The sequence below is a fragment of the Macrobrachium nipponense genome, chromosome 46, assembly GCF_015104395.2.
Source record: "Macrobrachium nipponense isolate FS-2020 chromosome 46, ASM1510439v2, whole genome shotgun sequence".
Lineage (NCBI taxonomy): Eukaryota > Metazoa > Arthropoda > Malacostraca > Decapoda > Palaemonidae > Macrobrachium > Macrobrachium nipponense.
The window spans coordinates 13124066-13147841 of record NC_061106.1 but is presented as its reverse complement, the minus strand read 5'-3'; the positions used below and the strand labels follow the sequence as shown (position 1 = coordinate 13147841).

Sequence of the window (23776 nt, the reverse complement as noted above, 5' to 3'; positions counted from 1 at the left end):
CAGCAGGGACGCAGTGTTAACATACGCAAACACCACAGGCTGGTGGACAGATGGAAAAAAAACCGAGTATAGATATAATCTAAATCTCTTCCTTTCATATAATTATGACATAAAGTAAGTTTATGAATTTTTTTAACGGCAAGCGGAGTTCGTGGTTTGAATGTTACATTTTTTTTCTGTCATGACGTTAAGAAGAAACAAATCTAATGCAATACAGAGCGATCACGATGACTGGAAGTCACTCTCGCGTGATTTCCAGCAAGGCCGTGGATTTCGGGAAGCCATAGAGATTAAGTTAAAAGTTAAGTATATCTTAGTTTAAGCAGACCACTGAGCTGATTAACAGCTCTCCTAGGGCTGGCCCGAAGGATTTGATATTTTTACGTGGCTGGGAACATTGGGTCACCTAGCAACGGGACCTACAGCTTATTGTGGGATCCGAACCACATTATACCGAGAAATGAATTTCTATCACCAGAAACAAATTCCTATGATTCCGCGTTGACCGAGCCGAGAATGGAACTTACGACCACCGGATTGGTAGCCGAGCGCGAAAACCACTCGTCCAACGAGGAACATGAGATGAAGTAAACAGGTGCGTAATGACCCTAGAGAAGAATACAGAGACACAAGCGTATTTTCATAATCCTATGAATTAGTTGAATTGAATAAATCCTTAATTAAGTCTCTAAATCATATATATGAATAATAAAACGGAGACATTAATCATTAATTAAAAATCTCTAACATTCAGAGCATGACGTCACTAAGATAACTTCGTATCACAACCGCAAAAAAAAAAAAAAAAAAAAAAATCTACAATAAGTAAATTCAGTGACTTTCGCACGCCCAAAGGGATATTCCTCGACCTAGCCGCCCACCCACACACCCCAAATGCAGGAGCGCTCATTTGAACACAAGATTCCCACCATCTTATAAAACTTCCTTTTATATATTTATTGATTAGTCATTCGATCAATACGAACACCTATACCTGTATCCATATTATTATAATAATTCGATGTCATTGAGAAATCATAAAAGAAATCAAAACCGCATTTGAAAATAGGTAAAAGAAAATAGCAATAATTTTTTTTACAGAAAATGTAAATATTCATTACTCCTAGAAATAAGATTCAGAGAGAGAGAGAGAGAGAGAGAGAGAGAGAGAGAGAGAGAGAGAGACTATGTCTTAATTGATTACTGTTGCTGGGGTCCCTAACACCGTAGATGATCAAAAGCATAAGATTCAGATTCATAGAGAGAGAGAGAGAGAGAGAGAGAGAGAGAGAGAGAGAGAGAGAGGGGGGGGGGGGGGGGTGGGGGGGGGGGGGGGGGGGGGGGGCCAATAGTGACATTGGCAATGAAAATCAAAGTATACTCTCATTATCACTGTCAAGAATTCATTCTTAGAGAATGTGTCCATGTGACGTCACTGGAGTCGTGATGGCGACTGTCACTTACAAGAATGAGAGATACAATATATACCTGCTCATGTGACATTTCTTATCAGTAATTTACATTAATGCTTCTTCAAACCATGTCTGATTTGCAAGGTAGAAATGCGTCACCGTGGAAGATCGTTCGGCAAGTTAATGTTTTTTTTTTTTCATTTGTTCAGCAAAAACAATATCATTAGCAGTAATAATAATAATAATAATAATAATAATAATATGTTTTGTTAAAAATGACTGCTGCTTCAGCACTATTAATCTTATAAAGAGTCTTCTCTATCTTTCTGATGACGGCTTTCTCGTTGTTGCATAGACTGGCGAGCAACGCACCAAAGGGCATGGTAAAATTCGGTTGAGTCATTTGATTTATTATTGCTTATACAATTCTCTCTCTCTCTCTCTCTCTCTCTCTCTCTCTCTCTAACGCGACGTTTCCTCCTGATCGACAGGACATTATCAAGCGATAACTGCTGAGGGACTGAATTCCAGTGTTGTTGTTGTTGTTTTTGATTTAGCTGACCTTGTGTCAGCACGGGCTCTTGCTCACAGAAGGACGGCGTAGCGATGGGGTCCCCCTTAGGAGTCCTCTTCGCTAACTTCTACATGGGAGAAGTGGAAGAAAGGGTCTTCTCGCAACACAGATGTCCCCGCACATACGCACGCTACATCGATGACATCTTCGTGCAAGCCGACTGCGAGGATGAGGTAGAAGCCCTTCGGCAGCAGTTCCTGCAGAACAGCGCACTCAACTTCACTGTCGAGTGCAGCAGCAACGATCGGCTCCCCTTCCTCGACGTCCTTGTCACGAAGACGAATCAGAAGTTGGCGACTACCGTTTACACCAAAGCTACGAACCTCGGACTTTGTCTGAATGGTGATAGCGAGTGTCCTGCGCGGTTCAAGACCACCACCGTCAGGGCCTTCGTCAGGAGGGCCCTCTCGCACTGTTCGACGTGGCAGGACACACACCTCGAACTCGACCGCGAGATCCCAGATGCTAATTAACAATGGGTACTCGAAAAAACTCGTAAACCGAGAAACTCGAGCCGCCCTTGACAAGTGGTACATGAACGGAGGAAGAGAGAAGGAACATTCCGCCCCCGGAGGATATCAAACTTTTCTATAAAGCCTTCATGCACCACCAATACAAGGAAGAAGAAGCAGCCATGAAGAAAATAATAGAGGAACACGTCCGCCCCATGGAGGAAGGAAAGAGAGTGTCCCTCATTATTTACTACAAGAATCGGCGTACGAAAGACCTCCTGATGAAGAACAACCCCTCCCCACCGGCAGGAGACCCCCTGAAGCAGTCCAACGTCGTCTACCGATACGTATGCCCCGCCCAAGGATGCCCTGGGATTTACATCGGCATGACGACGATGCGCCTGTCAAAAAGGATTTCCTGCCACGCCCAGGAGGGCGCCATTAGGCAGCACGCCCTTGCAGTACACCGCAGAAACATCACGAGAGACGACATCGTCAGGAATACTAAGATCATCGGGAGAGCACCTGACCCACGACGTCTGCGTCTCCTAGAAGCGCTGCTCATCCTCGAAGAAAAGCCTCCCCTCAATACCACCCAAGAAGCGTTCCTGATACCGACGTGTGTGAGGAGGACCACACCCCTCTCCCCTAACGAAAGTACAGCGCGCATGGAACGAACACCGGACATGAGAATAATACCAGGGGTGACGTCACGCAGGTAGAAGCCAATCAAGAGGCTCCCGGTGATACCCCCTACCTGAGAAGGTCTGCAAGACTCGTCAACGCCCGCCGTATGAGTCACCTTCCCGGGAACCAATAAAAACTCGACCTACCGGAGAAGTGCTCTGACCGTACTGGAGAGCTCGCAACACCACGATAAAAGGAGAAGGACTCGCCACTGGAAATCAAAAACAACAACAACACTGGAATTCAGTCCCTCAGCAGTTATCGCTTGATAATGTCCTGTCGATCAGGAGGAAACGTCGCGTTAGAGAGAGAGAGAGAGAGAGAGAGAGAGAGAGAGAGAGAGAGAGAGAGAGAGAGAGAGAATTGTATAAGCAATAATAAATCAAATGACTCAACCGAATTTTACCATGCCCTTTGGTGCGTTGCTCGCCAGTCTATGCAACAACGAGAAAGCCGTCATCAGAAAGATAGAGAAGACTCTTTATAAGATTAATAGTGCTGAAGCAGCAGTCATTTTTAACAAAACATGTCTACGAGAGGGTCTCCTTCCGAAATAATAATAATAATAATAATAATAATAATAATAATACCTTATATGAAGATAATAAAATCACAACCTACAAAAGGTTAGATTATTCCAGTACACACATTATTACGACCACCTATCAATAATGAATAATAACTAATAATAATAATAATAATAATAATAATAATAATAATAATAATAATAATAATAATGCTAATAAAAGCGCAAATATATATAGCCCCACCCCCTCTCCACCGAGTGGAACTAATCCTAAGATATGCATATATATATATATAACATATATATATATATATATATATATATATATATATATATATATATATATATATATATATGTATATATTATATATATATATATATATATATATATATATATATATATATATATATATATATATATTATAAGCATATCTTAGGATTAGTTTCACTCGGCGGGGAGGGGGTGGGTGGTGTAGAATTACCTCGTCGAGGCTGTACAGTTTTCAATCATAACATGCTTCGTATTTTGACGGAACAAAGTTATTTTGTATTCTTCAGGGAATCGAACACTTATGAATATATAACAATATCAAATGTACCACAAAACCGCACGCATACACACACACGCAGACAGACAGAGAGAGAGAGAGAGAGAGAGAGAGAGAGAAGAGACGTTGGTAAGATCACGACGAGAAAATTGAAACTGGAAAGGAAAACAATATAAGCATTCGTGCCCTCGGAGATGGGATTTACTATTAAGGCCAGGAGTACAGGAGCCACTCCGTGGCGCCACAGTGTGGCATCGGTGTGTGGCGGGGATGTGGCTTCCCATAGGTTTCCATTGTTTATAAGCTATGTCGAGCACATGAGCGTCTGCGGCAAACGACTGTGGCAAGCTGTCGCTGATCCCCGCTATAGCTTATAAGCAATGGAAACCTATGAGAAGCCACATCCCGGCTACACACCGAAGCCACTCTGTGGCGCCATAGAGTGGCTCGCGTATTCCTGGCCTTATAGTCTCTAGAAGGTACCTTAGATAATTAGGATATAATGGAGGAATACATCATCGTTTTTTCATGGCACTGTCGGACACACTAAAAAATTCGTATTTGTATATGAAGACAATCACTGCCAAAGCACCTTAGTTTGAGAAGATAATGAAAGTAACATATAAAGATGTGCACATCAAGGCTATGGCAGATGATTGCAAAAGGTTATATAGACTTGTGGTTTGGTGGAAGCAGATAATCCACGTGGATTTCGATGCTTCGGATGGGAAAAAGAAAGTGTGGAATTGGATAGTGAAATAGCGAAAAGCAAGTCTGCTTGAATTACAGCCACAAGGCTGTAGGAAAACTTAACAAAGACGTAAGATGAAAAGTAAGGAAGTTAAACGAAAGTAATGAGAGATGAAGGGCGATGAAAGGTGAAAGAAATATAACAGAAAATTCAACTAAAACAGGAAATTGTTAGAAATACGATTTCCTAAAATAAAGGTAGAAAGAAAAGGGAATGAAAAGAAGCTGGTGATTGCTTCATGTGATGAAAGCAAACCTGACAAAGACAGCTCCTGGAGTATATGCAAATTCGACCTCGATTGCAGACACCAAAAGAGAGTCTCAGCAAACAGTTAAGAGAATCTTTTATCATTTGAAAAGGAATGAAAAAAAAAAAATTAATGATCTTTCTACAAGCCACAGAAAGTCTATTAGGTCCCTGTGATTATCAACGTACTTATCCCGCAGGGGTGAAGTGCCGTCATTGCACCTCATGCGGTGCACTGTAGGCATTACTTAAGGTTCTTTGCAGCGTGCCTTCGGCCTCAAGCTGCAAATTACCTTATTATGTAAATGCATTTACGAACTGTACATACATACAAACGTCCCAAACAGACAAATTCTCACGTCCAGCAGTTTTCGGACCTATTCTCCCAAACTGCGGTAATGGCATGTTGATGGCACAGCAACCTCTTCTGAAAGGTCACCATATGCAGCCTTTGACAGTTGATTGCAAATGAACCATCTCATAAATCATAATTACTGACGAGCGCGGCAATTCTGTACAAATCAACTTTGTCAGGACAGAAGCGCCGAATTCTGATGTGAGTCCTGGTTTTGCTTATTTTGTTTACTCGGGGAGTAGACCCACAAACTACTTTGTTGCTGTTGAGGGGGGGGGGTTGGTGGTTAGGAAAGCCTAAAAAGGTCTGAAAATGCGTTTCGCACTGAGTTAAAGATACAGGGGTTTTAGGATAGGATATTAATGATTTATTCATAAGAATGAAAATGTAAAAAATGAATAACGTAAATAGTAAACAGTACAGAAAAATAATTTCTAATAAAATATAGTGCATCTATTTCAATTGGAGAAATAACGCTTTATTTGACCACAGATTTTAGCACAAGCTCCGAGTACACTATTCGAACTGGGACGAGGTATCCTGTATCATAATTACAGAGCCATGTCAAGCTTCATGTAATACTAAACATAATAGAGTAATCGTTTTAGTGTTATGCAAAGTTTTTCTTTTTAAGTACTATGTAATATAAAGGTGTCTAATATCAGAGGCGAAATAACCAAACAGCTGACACTTTTTAAATTCAGTGGCTAAGTGATTTTATTTAACTACTCAAAGGCCCTATTTCTAAACACCCATGGAACAACACCTACGTGCACATGTACCTAGGAAGGGGCAAATGGAATCCTATCGTCTAAAGCAGGCAAATTTTCTTTAAAATACTTCATTTCTGAAATTTTATACACACGAAAATAAAACGTAATGGTATAGTTACGTGAACACGTTCTAATATTCAACTATATTATTTTCCAGACCTAATATCACTGTGAACTCAGCAAATTATTATTATTAAAAGGTATTATAACATTCTGATTAAAAAAATGACATGCCTGCAAATCTGAGCATTCATGAATTTAACCTTATATCTTTTACGAAACTTTGGAATTTCAATATCTAAAAACATACGTCCAGTTAAATCACGCACCTATGCTACCTTTAGCGTCAAAGCTCTGGCAACGACGTGTCTTGTAAACTTAAAGGTCTCTGCGATAATTCTCTCATATTTCTCCTCAATAGCCACAGAGCTGTATTTTTAGGGTTATTTTTCTAATAGCAAGGGTCGATCAAACGGATAACCTAACTCTCTCTTCTACCCATGGTTCAGTGAACACGAGAAAAGGAAATGGAAAATTGGGAAAGAACCTCGAAAGGAAGCGATATAGACCTTCTCTTGAAATCTCGAAGAAAACGTGAGAGACGACGTATTATGGTTCGGCCAGACGAATGAGAACGGCCGCACGTTCATGATTTTATGGGTAACTCAAACAAACTAGCACATACCGCGCCATGCCCATATGCCCTATGTGTATTTACATTTATTGTGGTATTTATTGCGTATTGTTTACTATACTAAATATTGTAAATAGCTTTGGCATATTATGCGATATTAATACCAACAAATAACATATTTATTTATTGTGTACTTATTTCTTATTTATGAATACCAAATCATGATTTATGTGTATATCTTATGATAAAAATACATTCAAACAATCAGAATTTATTTATTGTGTATTTATGCCCTATTCATTATACTAAATCATGTTTATTTATTGTGCATTTATTTCTCATTTATGATGCTAAATACAGTGCACATTTCTTATTTATTATGCTAAATACAGTACATAACTAAAAATAAGAGAAAGGATGGTGTGTATATCACAAAGACTATTCTAGGCTGACTTTTCGATGTAGCTAATAAAGTAAGTTCTCAAACTATGTATCAGTGACTACCATATAAAGCAAACCCTTCCTCACGAACCCCACACACCAAATTAGGAATACTATGCATATACCAAATATATGCACAGTATTCAGCATAATAAATAAGAAATAAATACATAATAAATATGATTTGGTATTCATAAATAAGAAATAAGTACACAATAAATAAATATGATTATTTGTAGGTATTAATATCGCATAATATGCCAAAGATATGCGCAATATTTAGTATAGTAAATAATACGCAATAAATACCACAATAAATGTAAATACACATAAGGCATGTGGGCATGGCACGGTATGTGCTAGTTTGTTTGAGTTATTTATAAAATCGTGAGCGCGCGGCCGTTCTCATTCGTTTCCGTCTGCTATGTATTTAAGGGAAAACTTAACCATAGCCTGTGCTCTTTTCATCAAGAAGCTTGGCTTCGCAGTACTATATGCTAATGCCATTAGGCCAAATTTACCTAACTTCTTCTGCGTGTTTTGCGCGTTTCATTTTTTTAAAACTATCAACAGAATTGTTAGTCAGTACAGTAAAGTACGTTTTCTACAGACTGACGTGGAGAACTCGGAGTTAAGTTCTGGTAATTTTCAAATCTATAAAAGGTAAACAATCATCGTCCTCTACTTCCATTGTAAAATTGATATTAGGAGTATTTAGAGTATATTAACAACTTTCATCCTAATATCAGTTTTACAATGGAAGTAGAGAACGATGATTGTTTACCTTTTTTAGATTTGAAAATTAACAGAACTAACTCTGAGCTCTCCACGTCAGTCTATAGCAAACGTACTTTTACTGGACTGACTAACAATTATTATAGTTCGTGTCAACAATCTTAATACTATTCACACTTTGGTTAATAGAGCACTGAAATACTCTTCGTCTTGGCAACTATTTCACGTGGAAATTACCTTTTTGTTAGGTTTCTTCAAATCTAATTCATTTCCACTTGAAATTGTTAAAAAAAACCATTAACAAAATACTTACAAAATTCTTACAGCCACCAATACCTAATTTTAATGTCCCCAAAAGTCCATTTTATGTTACGATCCCTTATATATCTGACTTAAAATTTACATCCAGCCTCACACGAATCATTGAACATGAGATACTATGCCTTAAAGTTAATCTCATATCAAGCAATCCCTGCACAATTGGTTCCTTTTTTACCTATAAAGATCGCCTTCAGCCTTTTATGCGATCCAACGTTATATATAAATTTACATGCCCTGGATGTTCGGGCTCGTACGTCGGATCAACTCGAAGCCTGTTAAGGGTCAGATATTCTCTCACTTGGGCTTCAGCTTTCGCACTGGTCAGAGAATAAAACAACCTGAATTTTCCGACATCAGAAATCATGCCTCTCATTGCAAAATTGAAATACAAAAAGAACAGTTTCCCATATTAGACCATGTCAAACATCCTGACCATTTAACTACTCTTGACTCTATATCAAGAGGCTTGTTCCCTCCCTCAACAGGAATGCGTCCTCAGCAAGTCGTTACTTTTAACGTGTCTTAGTTCATTCCATCTTCTCTCCTCACAATGAACCGTTGGCGTCTTAAGCAGTCTCTTTTAACCAGTTTTTTACTTTGTTCTTTTATGTAATTTTATGACTATTTTTAATATATGGGAATTCCTGTCTTATTTCACTTTTATTGTATTTTATTTATAAATGTGTCTTTATATTCTTTCAGAATGATGATGCACAGAGAATTTCATGTGCGAAACGTTTCTTAGAGTAAATTGTCATTTTTACATCTCTTATCATGGATATCCCCTGGAGGTTTTTATGTGTATTTGCTGACCTGCTATATATGTATATATATATATACTAATATATATATATATATATATATATATATATATGTGTATGTATATATATATATATATATATATATATATATATATATATATATATGTGTGTGTGTGTGTGTGTGTGTGTGTGTGTGTGCGTGTGTGAATGCATATAGTCTAATCAAATCAGACTCGTCGGTTTTCTAGGATGTATCAATGTAAAAGTACGCGCGATATTTTAAAACTTGCTTTGCAAAAGCATTAAGAAAAACTTTAATCTGACAGCTTTGAAGATACAGAATATTTTCATGGCGGTGTATGAGTCTGCACGTTGAGGTACTACGGATACATTGACAACCAACTGTTTACATCAGAGGAAAACGTGACCATTCACAAAACAACACAGAAGGATTCTATGTGTGCACTTATGTTTGTTTGTTTGTATGGTGTTTTACGCTGCAAGGAGCCAGTGGTTATTCAGCAACGGGACCAACGGCTTTACGTGACTTCCGAACCACGTCGACAGTGACATTCTATCACCAGAAGTACACATCTTTAACACCTCAATGGAATGCCCGAGAATCGACCTCGCGGCCACAGAGGTGGCAGGTCAAGACCATACCGATCACGCCACTGAAGCGCTGTGCACTTATGTTCAGTGTCATATTACATATTCTCAAATCCATATCCCAACGGTCAGCTATATCTTTAACTGAACTGAATTGAATATAGAATTTAGGCCAAAGGCAAGCACTGGGACCTATGAGGTCATTCAACGCTGAAACGGAAATGGACAATAAAAGGTTTGAAAGGCGTAACAGGAGGAAAACCTCAAAGCAGTTGGACTATGAATCAATTGTTAGGAGAGGGTGGAAAGTAAGACGAAGAAAGAGAATATGAAAGGAGGTACACTAAAAGGAACGAAAGGGGTTGCAGCTAGGGGCCGAAAGCACGCTGCAAATAATCTTGAGTGATGCCTATAGTGCACCGCATGAGGTGCACTGACGGACACTACGCCCCATACGGGGATATCTTTAATGAGAAGGTCAGAGGAAAGTAATCTCGATAAAAGAAGATGCCGGATACTGCTTTTACGACGATTCGTAAAAAACATCGAGAGAGAGAGAGAGAGAGAGAGAGAGAGAGAGAGAGAGAGAGAGAGGAGAAACATGATATTGATTTTAGATGAGACGGGAACCCCATCAGAACCAATAAATAAAGGTAAATATTTGCGGAGCACATCGAGGAATGGGAGTTTTTCCTTCCGCCGACAGAGGGAGCAACGAAATAACAAGAACGGGTGAAACTTCTGCTCTTAATCCCTCGGAAACAAACACCGACCGACCGGCGCAGATCAGACGGAGCGAAACTAAGGAGCAGCTTTTTGATTTGACAAAATATGAAATAAAATAAAATAAATAAAAAAATAAATGAATAAATATGTAAAATAAATAAAAAAAGGGACACAAAGATCATGACGTTATAAATTAGCTTCCTTGTCACAAATAAACTTTCATTCAGCAGAAATGTTATGAAGTGCACTTAACTGCCATGATCGATTTGACAAAAAAAGAAAAAAAAGTGACACAAAGACCATGACGTTATAAATTCGCTTCGGATGAACGTCATTGTCACAAATAAACTTTCATTCAGCAGAAATGAAAGTGGCGGCAAATTAACAGTCAAGGGCTATATCATTTGTATTAAACTTTTGGCATAACGAGGGATTCGAGGAAATAGAATATACTACATATAACTGATAATGTCCTTTTTTTATCTCTATTTCCATCTATCATAATTGCCTGTTCTGCACAATCTCTTCGATTTAAACACTACGAATCATAATTAGTAGAGGCTGACAGGTGAAAGCACATTTCCCACAATTAAACGGGGAGAGAATGGAACAGAACCAGGTCTACATGGGGTATATATATATATATATATATATATATATATATATATATATATAATATATATATATATATATATATATATATATATAGTAACGAGATACCTAGGGCAATAAAGGTGGTAACAAACAGAAGAGTTTTCTTACCTCCTGTGTTAATTTACTTTTAGGCTGAGGTTCTTTTTTATCCTCCTTCTCGTTAGTATCTTCCTCTTCCTCTTGCTCCTCCTCGACGACGGCCGCTGCCACCTCCGCCGTCGCCGCTATCCGCACGCGGCCAGCCCCAATGGCCTCCTCGCTGGTCTCTATGGAGCTCGGCGAGTCGGAGCTCTCGTAGTCCGACGTGGCCACCCGCAACCCGTGTCTTTGATACACTATATTAGCATTAGTTGCGTCGGAATTAGCGTCACTATTCCGGGTCGTCTCTATTGGCTTATTATTCATCAACTGCGTGTCACTGTTCACTCTGTTATTCTCACTACACTTGCATTCACACAGATTGGTGGTGGTGTCCTCGGGTAGGCTGCAGGGCCCGTCCGCTGCCTCGGTCTGCGTTTTGGTGCTGCAGTCGTCGCAGAGGCCGTCGCAGACGTGCTGGTTGGGGAGCTTCTGAAGGCGCGTCAGGCGATCGGAGTAGGCCACCACGCCCTGGGTGGGCGTGTCGTAGAGGCCCCTGGCGACGCGGTCCAGGTGGTTGACGTCATAGTCTCCCAAAGGGTGGAGGGAGCACACAGTCTGGCGCTCTCTCACCACCGGCTTGCGGTTGCTCGGGTAGAGCGCCGTCGTCGAGTAGGACCGGTTCTTCGGGGACGAGTTGGGGTCTAGCCGCGTCTCGAGACAGCAGGCGTGAGTCGGGCTGCCGCAGGGCGTCACATCTGGAAGTAGGCGGAAGTTAGTTCACGTCTCTCGAAGACGCTCCAACTCTGGAAAGTTTAGGGGGGCGGGGGGCGTGCTATTCTGAGGTGAGGAAATGACCAAGAGGTGTCTTCTGGGCATAAATGTTAGCTAACCAAAATCCTTGATCTGGAAATCATGACTTTAGACCTTTCTTTCCAAGCTTAATATTGACTGAAAACTCAAAAAAGTCTAAAGATCCTGCAAAACCTTCATAGCAATCATTGCAGAAATAAAAATTAGCATTATTTTCTTTATAAAGTTTCAAGGCAAAATGTCGGGAGTACGTGAACTCCTTTGTACACAAAGAAACAAGAAACATTCCATTTCAAGCCTTTTAAAACTGAGAAGGTAAAAAGAGCAAAGAGTAAAATGTCTATCAAGGGAATAAGTAAATTTAAATCTAGCCGATAAACTCTAAGGATAACCCGCATATGATTTCACTACCTCCACGTAAAGAGAACATCCACTAGGCTTCTGAACATTAACGTCTTATTCTATCAGGTATCAGTGTCATGAAGAACAAAATACATATAACAGTCAAGAAACAATCAACCACGCTCACAGCAATCCACTTTTACGTAACAACATTCAGTAAACATGTTTACAAAGTTAGAGAGAGCAAGAGAAAAAAATAAATTAAATAAATAAAACATACCTATCCAGGCTACCATCAAAATACATTCAGTATTTCGAATCTAAACTCTATTGAAATTCCCTTTTCCAATCTATACTCTAGAGGCTACGATCAAAACCCATTTGATACAGCGGGTCTAAATTCTATTCACCGAATAGGCGAATCGCCTTTCGCTATTCCTTTTATTTATTTATTTTTTTTTGAATTTCACAACTCAATATGCATTACCGAAGGCAGTCTAAAAGTTCTATGGAAATCTGCGAACTCTCCCTATACAATAACTCATTCTAGTCAAAGAGGAAAAAAGGTCAGAGTGACAAGGGTTTAGGAATTGTGGCTTTAAAAAGTGAATAAACGACAATTGTAAAGTAGATAGTTTCGTGAAATCCTGCTTCAATTCAAGTTTCTAGCCGAAAGCTTACTTGATTTCATCCGGTATTATATATTATATAAATAAATCATTAAAGAAGTTAATAATTGAAAAAAATATACCTAAATGTGCCTATAAATAAATAGACACGAAATGAAAACTACGCTTAAACAAAATCAAATATAATTCATATATAAAATGGCACATCTGACAAATGCGCATTGAACTGGATTTGCCGTGGCCTTCAAAATTACAGAGCCTATAAATATTTTAAACCATTAGTAATATTAATTATATACAATCGTCGTTACTCGCAATGCAATGCCTTCTTAATAATAATAATAATAATAATAATAATAATAATAATAATAATAATAATAATAATAATAATAATAATAATAATAATAATAATAATAATAAAGATGACTGATGACTGAAAATAAGGACCTAATCAATACGTTAATATATTTTAAGCAAACAAGGTTCCCCCAACCATCCGAAAAAGAAAGGAGAAAATTTAAAGAAATTATTATATAATACATAATATGCTATAATTTATATAACTGTCTTACTATCAAGTATTGACTTCCTTAATTGACTGACAATTTTGACTTAGGCAGCTATTGTGGAACATGTTGACAACAATGAAAATTACGTACAAGCTAAGTAATAATGTTCCCACGATTATTGCTATCAATATTAATACTACGTCTACAACCACTTCTACGGCTAATCACTACACTTAATAACAACAGCGATAATAACAATTATCAAGAGTGTGACGGTAATAACAATAAAACCACAATTAAATAGTCCTTGCCATAGCATAATATAGCGTAAAATAGTTGATATAGCTCAAGAGTTCATACTCGTACACAGCTACAGTAGTAAGTCAATGGGCACCACTTGTCAAGTAGTTCTAAGAATGCACTGCCACACGCTTCCAAGACAGAGAGGAATTCAAACAAATCTAATTCTCAAACACAATACGCAGAAATGCGTACACCTCTAGCGCTGGCAGATACGCACATTACCTGTGGCCTAGAGTGCTTACGGATGCGTACTCCATATCTGTACGTTTCTAGCACCTACAGGCAGCACGCACACTTGCACCTATGACTCTTAAGACGACAGTCACTAACTGATATTATTTCTGTTTCCCTCTACATGACATGAGACGCAAACAACACTTATTGCTTCATCCAAATAAAACATGCTTTTTGAAGCCCGGCGTCCGGTCTATGTCAGTGGAGATAAAAGAGAAAAATTAGTTTTGGTCACAAAAATTACGGAAAACAAATCATTAGGATTTCTCTCATGCATATAAATGAGTTTTGTTTGGAGCAGACAATGAAGGAGGCCATAAGTAGAATGACGAAGTAAGTCTGAGCGCTTATTAGGGCTTAGAACTTTAGTGTTACATAGGTAAGTAAATTTTATATTTAACATTGGAAAATCTGGTTAGAGATCAATGCCAGTTGAAATTTAAGACCTCGTCAGACGATTGGTTAGTAAGAGCAAGTAGACTGAGTATCATTCAAATTGAAGTATCTGAGAAATATAAAAACAATGGTAAGTAAGTTCCAATTTCAAAGTTAATTCTGGTTTTTGGAGTGCTTTGTTTTTCAAGATCTTGATAAAACACTGAACTAATCAGCTAATTTCATGAAACAACTATGTAATATCACGTTGACTCGTGTATCTAAGTCACACAGATGCTTTGGTTAGTCTAAGCTCTTTTTTTTGTTCTCTCAGGCATCAGCAAGCGAAACTTGTCGGGATCGTTCCATCGCTACTCTCAAGCACGCGTGCTCTAAAGAAACTTATATTTAACCCTCATTTCTTTTACTTCTATACTAGGTGATGCAACTTAACGTTAATGAAAAGAAATCGATCTCTGCAATGCCCTTCGAAGCGTTGTCAAAAGGCATTTGCGATTTATCAGCTGCAGCTGATAAGAGGCAAATGCCGAGAGAAACATTGCCAACTCCAAAGGCAGCACCTTGCGAGCCGGGGATGGAACGTCCCATTTTCTTATCGTAGGGTTTTAACTGACATGAGGTATTTTCCTCTTCATTCTCCTGCTGTGGGGTCGGGGTGATTCTCACTATGGTTGGCCCTCTCGCGACCTCCTCATCTTCCCTTTGTTCTTCTTTTTTGGCGCGGGGGAAAAAAGACATGCAGGAAGGAATGTTATTGAGGAAAGTTGAACAAGAAATGAGAAGGGATTAACAACTGTGGGGTTTTGGGGGGAAGGGGAGGCGACCGCTGGAAGTTGGGGGTTGGATATTCCATGACATGAATTGCATCATTAAACCTTTTACACTGCAGTTTAAAGCAAAACAGTATATTGACAATAACATGGAGCACATCTCTCCATGGTTATGTGTATCTGCAGATATCAAAGAAATTCATAAGCATCAGGTATGGAACCAGAAGATATCTGACTCCTTATACTAAAAACAATGTGACAATTGTGTAAAATACCATATATATCTAAGATTTACCTTCATAAACATTTTTACAACAAAAGTTTAAGGGTCGGAGGATGTGATCTCCCAGCACAAACAAATATTACAACTATAGCAGTCATCATAACCACTATTACATAAAGTCAGGCTGCTTAGTGAAGATGAAAATGTTGACAATTACCACAACAATATCTAAAAATCTGAAATGATATACATGTTTCTATACTCTCCTTGATTTAAGTAAACTTGGATTTTACTTCAGTTACTAAATAACTCTTTTATTTATAAAGAATTCATAATTAACAACACAGCAAGCATTGAGAAATGAAGCTTCCTAGCACTCTCAAAAGTTTCCATTCATGAATGAATGAAATACACACATTTCAGATGTGTAAAAATCAATGACCGTACAGTATACCAGTAGCATGCACTATTCACAAATTGTTCATGCATAATTTATAAGTTCCGTAGCGTAACTGAAATAGAATTTGCTAATGTGCTAATGATTAGATAAAAAAGGACTCTTTGAGTGTACAAGATTCAACATTTCTCAATATGTCTAAGGACCAAACTATCTTTTTATAACTTTCTTCCGCGTTCACCATTTGTCACTTTCCCAATGATTGGATAAAATAAAGGATTCTTTGCGCGTACAAGCTTCAAAGTTTCTCAATATGGCCATGGAACACACTATCATTTTAAAATAACGCGAAATTTCCTCCGCGTTCATCATTTGTCAATCCTATGACCCACACAAAGGGAAAAATATAAGTTTTCACCTGAAATGAAATCTGTTTTTTGGCCACATTTACAAAGAATTGTGTTCATCTTTAGAAACTGAAATCCCGCTCTGCATGTCTCTAATATGAGAATCCTATTGAAATCGGATGGGTGAAATTGTTGCTTCACTGGACAGGAATCGATTTCCTATGCAGATGAAGCTTTGGGAGATGAAAATACCTTATCAATTTAAGTCACTTCGGTTTTCTGTTTTTCCTACGCCGATTCTTTGATGGCATGGAGCGACTGACAATGAGATTTGAGATATGACAGAATGTATGATAGACCTACGGAAGTGTCATCACATTTTCTGATACAATCCTTACGGAAAACAATATGTGAAGTACAGGATAAATAATCTGAAATGAAATATATAAAAACTAAGAATTTCATAGCAATTATTATATAATAATAAAGAGAAAGAAGAACTCACGGTAATTATATGTTAATTAAAGAACTTAAGATCATTATTAATAAAAAAAGGTAGCATAAGAAATTGGAAAACATAAACAGAGCCTTGAAGAAAAGTGAACAACACTGACTAACTGATCAAATATCTGACATCACAACTACCAGGGAATAAAACATAAGTATTCTCTATAACCTGGAACTGAATATATTAAAAAGAACGAATGGCATTAGGATGCTAGCTGAATCTATTTAGTAACAATAGTTCCAATACTTCGAGAATACAAACAAGCAGAGAATTCTGAAAACAAAAGATAAAAACGAAAATCCCAAATTAAACTAAACGAAAAGGATTATAAACTTTTCTTCGGTAAAAGGCTGGCCAGATGAGGCTCTTATATATCTGTAAGTAGCCCAGAACGGCGGGAGATATAAAAATACGGAATGGGAGGGGGAAATTACCTCTATCAATGGAGGGAACTTATGGTATGGAGATTGAAGTATATTTGGATGGACAAGAAACTCAGATAGATCCTTCCTGAATGACTTTATTTTTAAGACTAACTTATAATAATATACAGTTTAAAAGAAGACAAGATAGTTAATAGGGTAGTTATGCTTAATGAGTAGTAAGTATCTGTAAACACAAATATAACCTCTGGTAATAGGTAATTATAAACATAAATACCTAACACCTTTTCCCCTCGGGAAAAAGAATGGAAGATTAAAGCAAATAAATGCCTAACAGAGATAAAGAACCTCTGTCAATGGAGGGAACTTATGGAAGGGGGGGAAAAGGACCTCTGTTAACGAAGGGGACTTATGGACGGTGAAAAAGGACCTCTATCAATGGAAGGAATTTTTGGAAGGGGGAAAAAAGATCTCTGTTAATGGAAGGAACTTATGGATGGGGGAAAAAGATACTTCTGTCAATGGAAAAAACTTATGAGGTGGGGGGAAACCTCTGTCAATGGAGGGAACTTATGGAAGGGGGATAAAGGACCTCTGTCAATGGAAGGAACTAATGGAAGGGGGAAAAGGACCTCTGTCAATGGAGGGAACTTAAGGAAGGGGGAAACAGGACCTCTGTCAATGGAAGGAACTTATGGAAGGGGGAAAATGATCTCTGTTAATGGAGGGAACTAATGGAAGGGGGAAAAGGGACCTCTGCTATGGGAAGGAACTTATGGAAGGGGGAAAAGGACCTCTGTCAATGGAAGGAAGTTATGGAGAGGGAAAAAACGACTTCTGTCAATGGAGAGATCATATGGAAGGGGGAAAAGGACTTCTATCACTGGGGGAAACTTACTGAAATGGGGAAAAGGGCAGTCAATGGACGGAACTTATGGAAGGGGGGAGAAGGACCTCTATTAATGGAAGGCACTTTTGGAAAGGAAACAAGGAATTCTGTCAATGGAGGGAACTTATGGAAGGGGGAAAAGGACCTATGTCGATGGAGGGAATATATGGAAGGGGATAAGGTACCTTGATCAATAGAGGAAACTTATGGAAGGGGAAAAAAGGACTTCTGTCAATAGAGGGAACTTATTGGAATGGGGAAAAGGGACGTAACTTATGGAAGGGGAGAAAAGGACCTCTATTAATGGAAGGAACTAATGGAAGGGGGAAAAAGGACCTCTGTCAATGGAGGGAACTTATGGAAATGGGGAAAGGGACCTCTATCAACAGGGGAACCTATGGAAGGGGGAAAATATGACATCTATCAGTGGAGGGAGCTATGGAAGGGGGAGAAGGACCTCTATCAATGGAGGGAACTTATGGAAGAGGGAATGTATGACATCTATCAATGGAGGGAACTTATGGAAAGGGGAAATATGACATCTATTATTGGAGGGAACTATTGGAAGGGGGGGAAAAGCACCTCTATCAATGGAAGGAACTTATGGAAGGGGGAAAATGACCTCTATCAATGGATATAGATTAGGATATACATGAAATATAAAGAAAGATTATAAAAAGGAAATGGGTAATCTTGGGAGATAATGTCCCTACTGTAACAAGATAAAAAAAAAATAATGGGAGGGGAAACAGTGATTGATAAGCAGGTAACAGCAGAATGAAAGTCGGAGGACACACACCCCCTTTCCTCTCTCTCTCTCTCTCTCTCTCTCTCTCTCTCTCTCTCTCTCTCTCTCTCTCTCTCTCTCTCTCTCTCTCTGAAATCCGCTAAAGGGCTCCAGATTTTTATCGATGATTAATCCTGCCAGCAAGGTCCCTCTCGTCCTTCTCTCTCACTGGTTTACTACTCTACTCAAATGACATTTCTCTTCTTCTCTCTCTCTCTCTCTCTCTCTGGTCTCTCACGCTATTTATCATGGAAGCGAAAATAGGAAGACGAATCTTAAAATAAACAGTGGCTTGCTATTTGAGTAGAGTGAAAATAAAAAGACAAATCTTAAAATAAAGAGGTTTGCTAGTTGAAGAAAGTGAAAACGGTAAGGCAAATCTTAAAATAAACGTGACTTGCTCGCTCATTGAAGAAAGACGAATCTTAAAATGAACGTGGTTTGGTAGTTGAAGAAAGTGAAAATAGAAACTTGAAATAAACAGTGGTTTGCTAGTTGAAGAAAGCGACAATAGAAAGACGAATCTTAAACTAAACAAGGTTTGATAGTTGGAATAAGGACATTATTCATCGTGCATTTATCATCAGGAGCAGGTTTATCATACAAAATCGGTTATTACTTTATAACTATAATATTACAGTAAATAAAAACTACCCAGAGTTTGGCTGCTTTGACAATATAAAAGTTCCAAAGTGTAGTATTTTGTATATAAAGGCAGTTAGCAAACTTCAAACGAATTTTTTCAAGAACGATAGCTTCTTATTCATTGTAAATTATTAGTAGTATCGTTTTTATAAAATTATTGAAGATATAGAGTGAATGTTAACAAATGAAGACTCCTGATGTTTTAATACCTAGAGACACGACAGAATACAAATTTACCATAAACAGAAAACCAACGTTCTCACTTCCATACATTCACTATTTTAGCTCAAATGACATTTCTATCAAGATAGGCATAGCCAGCAACCTATTCTTAAGAGCCTTACGAATTTGTTCCCCAGATTTCCTGGAAAAGGAATTTGAACTCATTCGTAAGCAGCTTTCGTCTTTAAGGTATCCTGACCATATAATTGAAAAAGCGATTCACAAAGCAAACGTCATTTTCTACTGACCCCCTAAAGACAAGGCCAGAGAGACATCCAACAATAAAATAAAAATTCCGCACCTGGACAGAATTAAGGCGGTGACCCAGACTCTCGGAAAATCAAACCCTTTTTCTATTACCTACCCGAACACCTTAGCTAAATCCCTGATTAAAGTCCAACTCTAGCCTCAGTAGTTTTTAAGATCTGAAGGCGGACGGACAGACAGACAAAGCCGCCACAATAGTTTTCTGTTACAGAATACTTTATAAAAGCAACGATAAAAGAACAGGAAGTATTAAAACAAACTGAATAACGTCTAAGAAAGATCCCAGAACAGTATTTCGGAGTCTAACCACGTAGGTTAATCTACTATTTAGAAAGGTCCCAGGTTTAAATATATCTTCAAACTCCGCTATGGCGTTCTCAAGGACAGGCTGGACTTTCTTAAAAGAACGTCAATCTACAGGAAGATAAAGATGCGGGTGTCCGTCTGATGTGGCTACCAGTGAGAACAAATTTTTTGAAATTTATTTTCAAACAGGTTAATTCATTTACAGTAAAACAGTGGATTTTAAAACATCAAGAAGTAGCTTTGTTTTTCTTAATATCGTATAATATTCCTATTGATTTCGGCGTCGATGACCACGGAAATTGTAACGCCATTTTATTTTTAAATATAAGGTAGTCAATGTTTAAGTTGCTTTTTGGATCAATGTCCCAAGTTTCCACAGAACAACAAAATATTTTCCTTATATTTCCCTTTTATCGTCTTCATATATCGATGGTAATATTCCCTGGTTCGACGTCCTGCTATACTGTTGTCACTGTTGTAACTGATAATATGTTGTACAGATGATTTCTGTGCGTGAGTCAGTGTGTAAAGCTATATAGATAGATAGACAGATATCGGAGAGAAAATTCAATGCATCTAAAACATGTAGAATTCGATATTAGAATTTGCTTAAAGAAATAAAAAAAAATATTTTGTCTGATAAGATACATCTCTCAATTTTTAGTTATGTACTTGTGACATCGAAATGAAATTCTTATTAAAAGATCCTACTTGGAAAAAGAAAAAACAGAACCCGTGAGAGAGAGAGAGAGAGAGAGAGAGAGAGAGAGAGAGAGAGAGAGAGAGAGAGAGAGAGGACTTTATGACTTCATGATCCTCTGATGGGGCAATTTGCAAAAGGGGAAATCTTATGAGAAACGTCTAACTAGTTAGACCTTTTTCCGGTTCCTACCATTAAAATCACCTTTATAAAAAAAAAAAAAATTCCATAATATTGCGAGATATTCCGGACAGGATTATATTTGATAAAAAGAAAGCGAAATTAAACTTCAGATCGAAATATCTCAATATCTGAAGCAAAATATCTTTAATAAAAGAGTGCAACAGAACGTGACTGGGAATTCTTTTGGGGAAAGAAAAAAGAATACCAGGTTAGAAAGATGATATGTAGTGCAGTCATCATGCTGCCCAAGGAGACTTTTGGGTAATATATAACAATGCTATGACGAAATTAGCAACATTTATGTTGCCGCACACACACACACATACAAACAAGGAGTTAAAAGGATTAGGATGTCTCAAAGACTTGTTAGTCCATCCGAGGAGACATCGTGTGCTCACTTATCTGTAGGAGCAGGTTTTACTGTGCATTCACAGTGTCCTAATGATTTTGTCTAGCTTTCTTTTAAACTCTTCCACACTGTCGATAAACAAACAGACATCTACACACACACACATACACACACACACACAGAGAGAGAGAGAGAGAGAGAGAGAGAGAGAGAGAGAGAGAGAGAGAGAGAGAGAGAGATCCTCGGAAATAAAGGGCTCTGTGCAGGATTATTAGCAAGCAAAACAGCTAAAAAGAAAACTACAAAATACAGATTGCAGACGATAAAGACTGGATGAATTTGGGTGAAGGGACATGATTCATATATGAAATAGAAAGAAACGATCATTAACACAGCTGTAATAAAACAGGACTTTGTATTACTTATAAATGAGCTACTAAGGCAGACGAATGAAAAAGGATTTATCCGTATCTGTCGTTAAAGAGAAAAGCGTATGCTGAGAGAGAGAGAGAGAGAGACGACAGAGAGAGAGAGAGAGAGAGAGGAGAGAGAGAGAGAGAGAACTCTAGTCAAGTCTCACCAACAGGAGGAGGTAGAAGACACTGGATCATCCTTATGATATTGAGATAATAATAATAAAAAAAACATAAGACAAGGAAAACAAATTACATAGAAAAACTAGAATAAGACATTTCTGGGTCATGTGGATAAGAGACAGAAGGATATGGACGAAGATCGGAATCCCTTTCGGCTCAAGCGCGGTGTAAAGGGAGACCGCTGCTTAATCCTTTTTTCGGGAAATATGAAGCAAAGGAATGTTGTAGGGGCGGGGGTTAGGGGGGAAGGAGGAAGAGGGGGGAGCTGGAAGAGGAATCACAAGAACTAGAGAAACTTTGTCGGACCGAGAGAGACGCCATCTTACCGACTACAGCTCTGAATGAAGAGGCTCTCTTCCTGCAGGGTCCGGGTTCCAGCGTCGGCATTCCAGTGGCGCTGGTCGTGGTCGTCCAGGTGGAGGTGCTCATGCGACGGAGCAGAGTTGGATTCACGCTGCGACGACCACTCCGCTGGGGGGGAGAGAGAGAGAGAGACCACAACTGTCAGTCAGGGTTCACAGAATGGATGAGCGAGGTTCAGGTCGTCTGTTAATGAAATGAAGAGGAAACTTTCTAAAAAGAAGACAATCTACTTTTAGTTTATTCTAGAAGTTCACTGTTTGTAAGGAAAAAAAATCTATCCTCACGTATAAACAAGTCAAAATTGCGCCGAAGTTTTCTGTAAAGTGTATAATTAAGGCCACCGAAAATAGATCTATCATTCGCTGGTCTCGATATAATGCTGTATGAGTCGCGGCCCATAAAACTTTAACCACGGCCCGGTGGTGGGCTGTCGTATTTCGTTTGCAGAAGCACGATTATGGATATCTTCAGTCTTAGAAAAAAAAAATAAAAACTACTGAGGCTAGAGGGCTGCAATTTGGTATGTTTTATGAGGGTGGGTGATTAACATACCAATTTGCAGCCCTCTAGCCTCGGCAGTTTTTAAGATCTGAGGACGGACAGACAAGCCAATCAATAATTTTCTTTGACAGAAAACTAAAACGATCTTTAAATTGTCATTCCTCTATTGGTAAGGACATGTTCTTCAATTAAAAATCGTAGTACAAAAATAATCTTCAATAAAATCAAATCAAAGACGGCCTTTCGAACATGATGGTACTGAAAAAGTGAACGAAAATCGGAATATCGCCGATTTTCATCTAAACAGACAAATTATTGACATCTTTCATATATGGATTTGAGAATAGAGAGACAAACCATATTGTCAGAAATCAGAACGAATAATCTTATCACACAAAGCAGCCACCTTTACGTATTCCTAAAAGAAATGTTATCTAAGATGAAGCATTACATTACATAATTAATGTATAGGCTATATGCAAATAAATAAACTGCATTATCATTGTAAATATAGGAATACTTATAAACTGCTCTTTCAAATAAAAAAAATATTACATACACTCATTCGTCTAGGATTACCAATAAGTAATACCACAATACCACGAATATTAATACCACAAAGACAGTTAAACTTGAAACTTTCAATATCCTCATGGTTTGTTCATATATATATATATATATATAATATATATATATATATATATATATATATATATATATATAAAGATAAATGCCACGAAGGAAAAATAAACGAAGGAGTCTGCAAGATCTTTCGACTTTAAAAGTCCTTTACTGAGCAGATACTGACATAGATACGAGAAAAGACAATAC

The 23776-nt window shown here is 38.2% G+C and overlaps 1 protein-coding gene across 4 annotated transcripts in view; it reads right to left on the bottom strand.

Annotated features, from left to right (window-relative positions):
* Window positions 1-23776, bottom strand: part of LOC135214754 (cGMP-inhibited 3',5'-cyclic phosphodiesterase 3A-like) — a 326967-nt gene that overhangs the window by 41629 nt on the left and 261562 nt on the right. For 2 of the 4 annotated variants that reach the window (XM_064249103.1, XM_064249106.1), the window contains 3 exons: window positions 22408-22552; window positions 15124-15219; window positions 11314-12041 (listed from right to left, as the gene is read on the bottom strand). In XM_064249103.1, the coding sequence (XP_064105173.1) occupies window positions 11314-12041; window positions 15124-15219; window positions 22408-22552 (969 nt within the window). The remainder of the gene's footprint in view (window positions 1-11313; window positions 12042-15123; window positions 15220-22407; window positions 22553-23776) is intronic. The other 2 variants (XM_064249104.1, XM_064249105.1) reach the window with 2 other exon arrangements.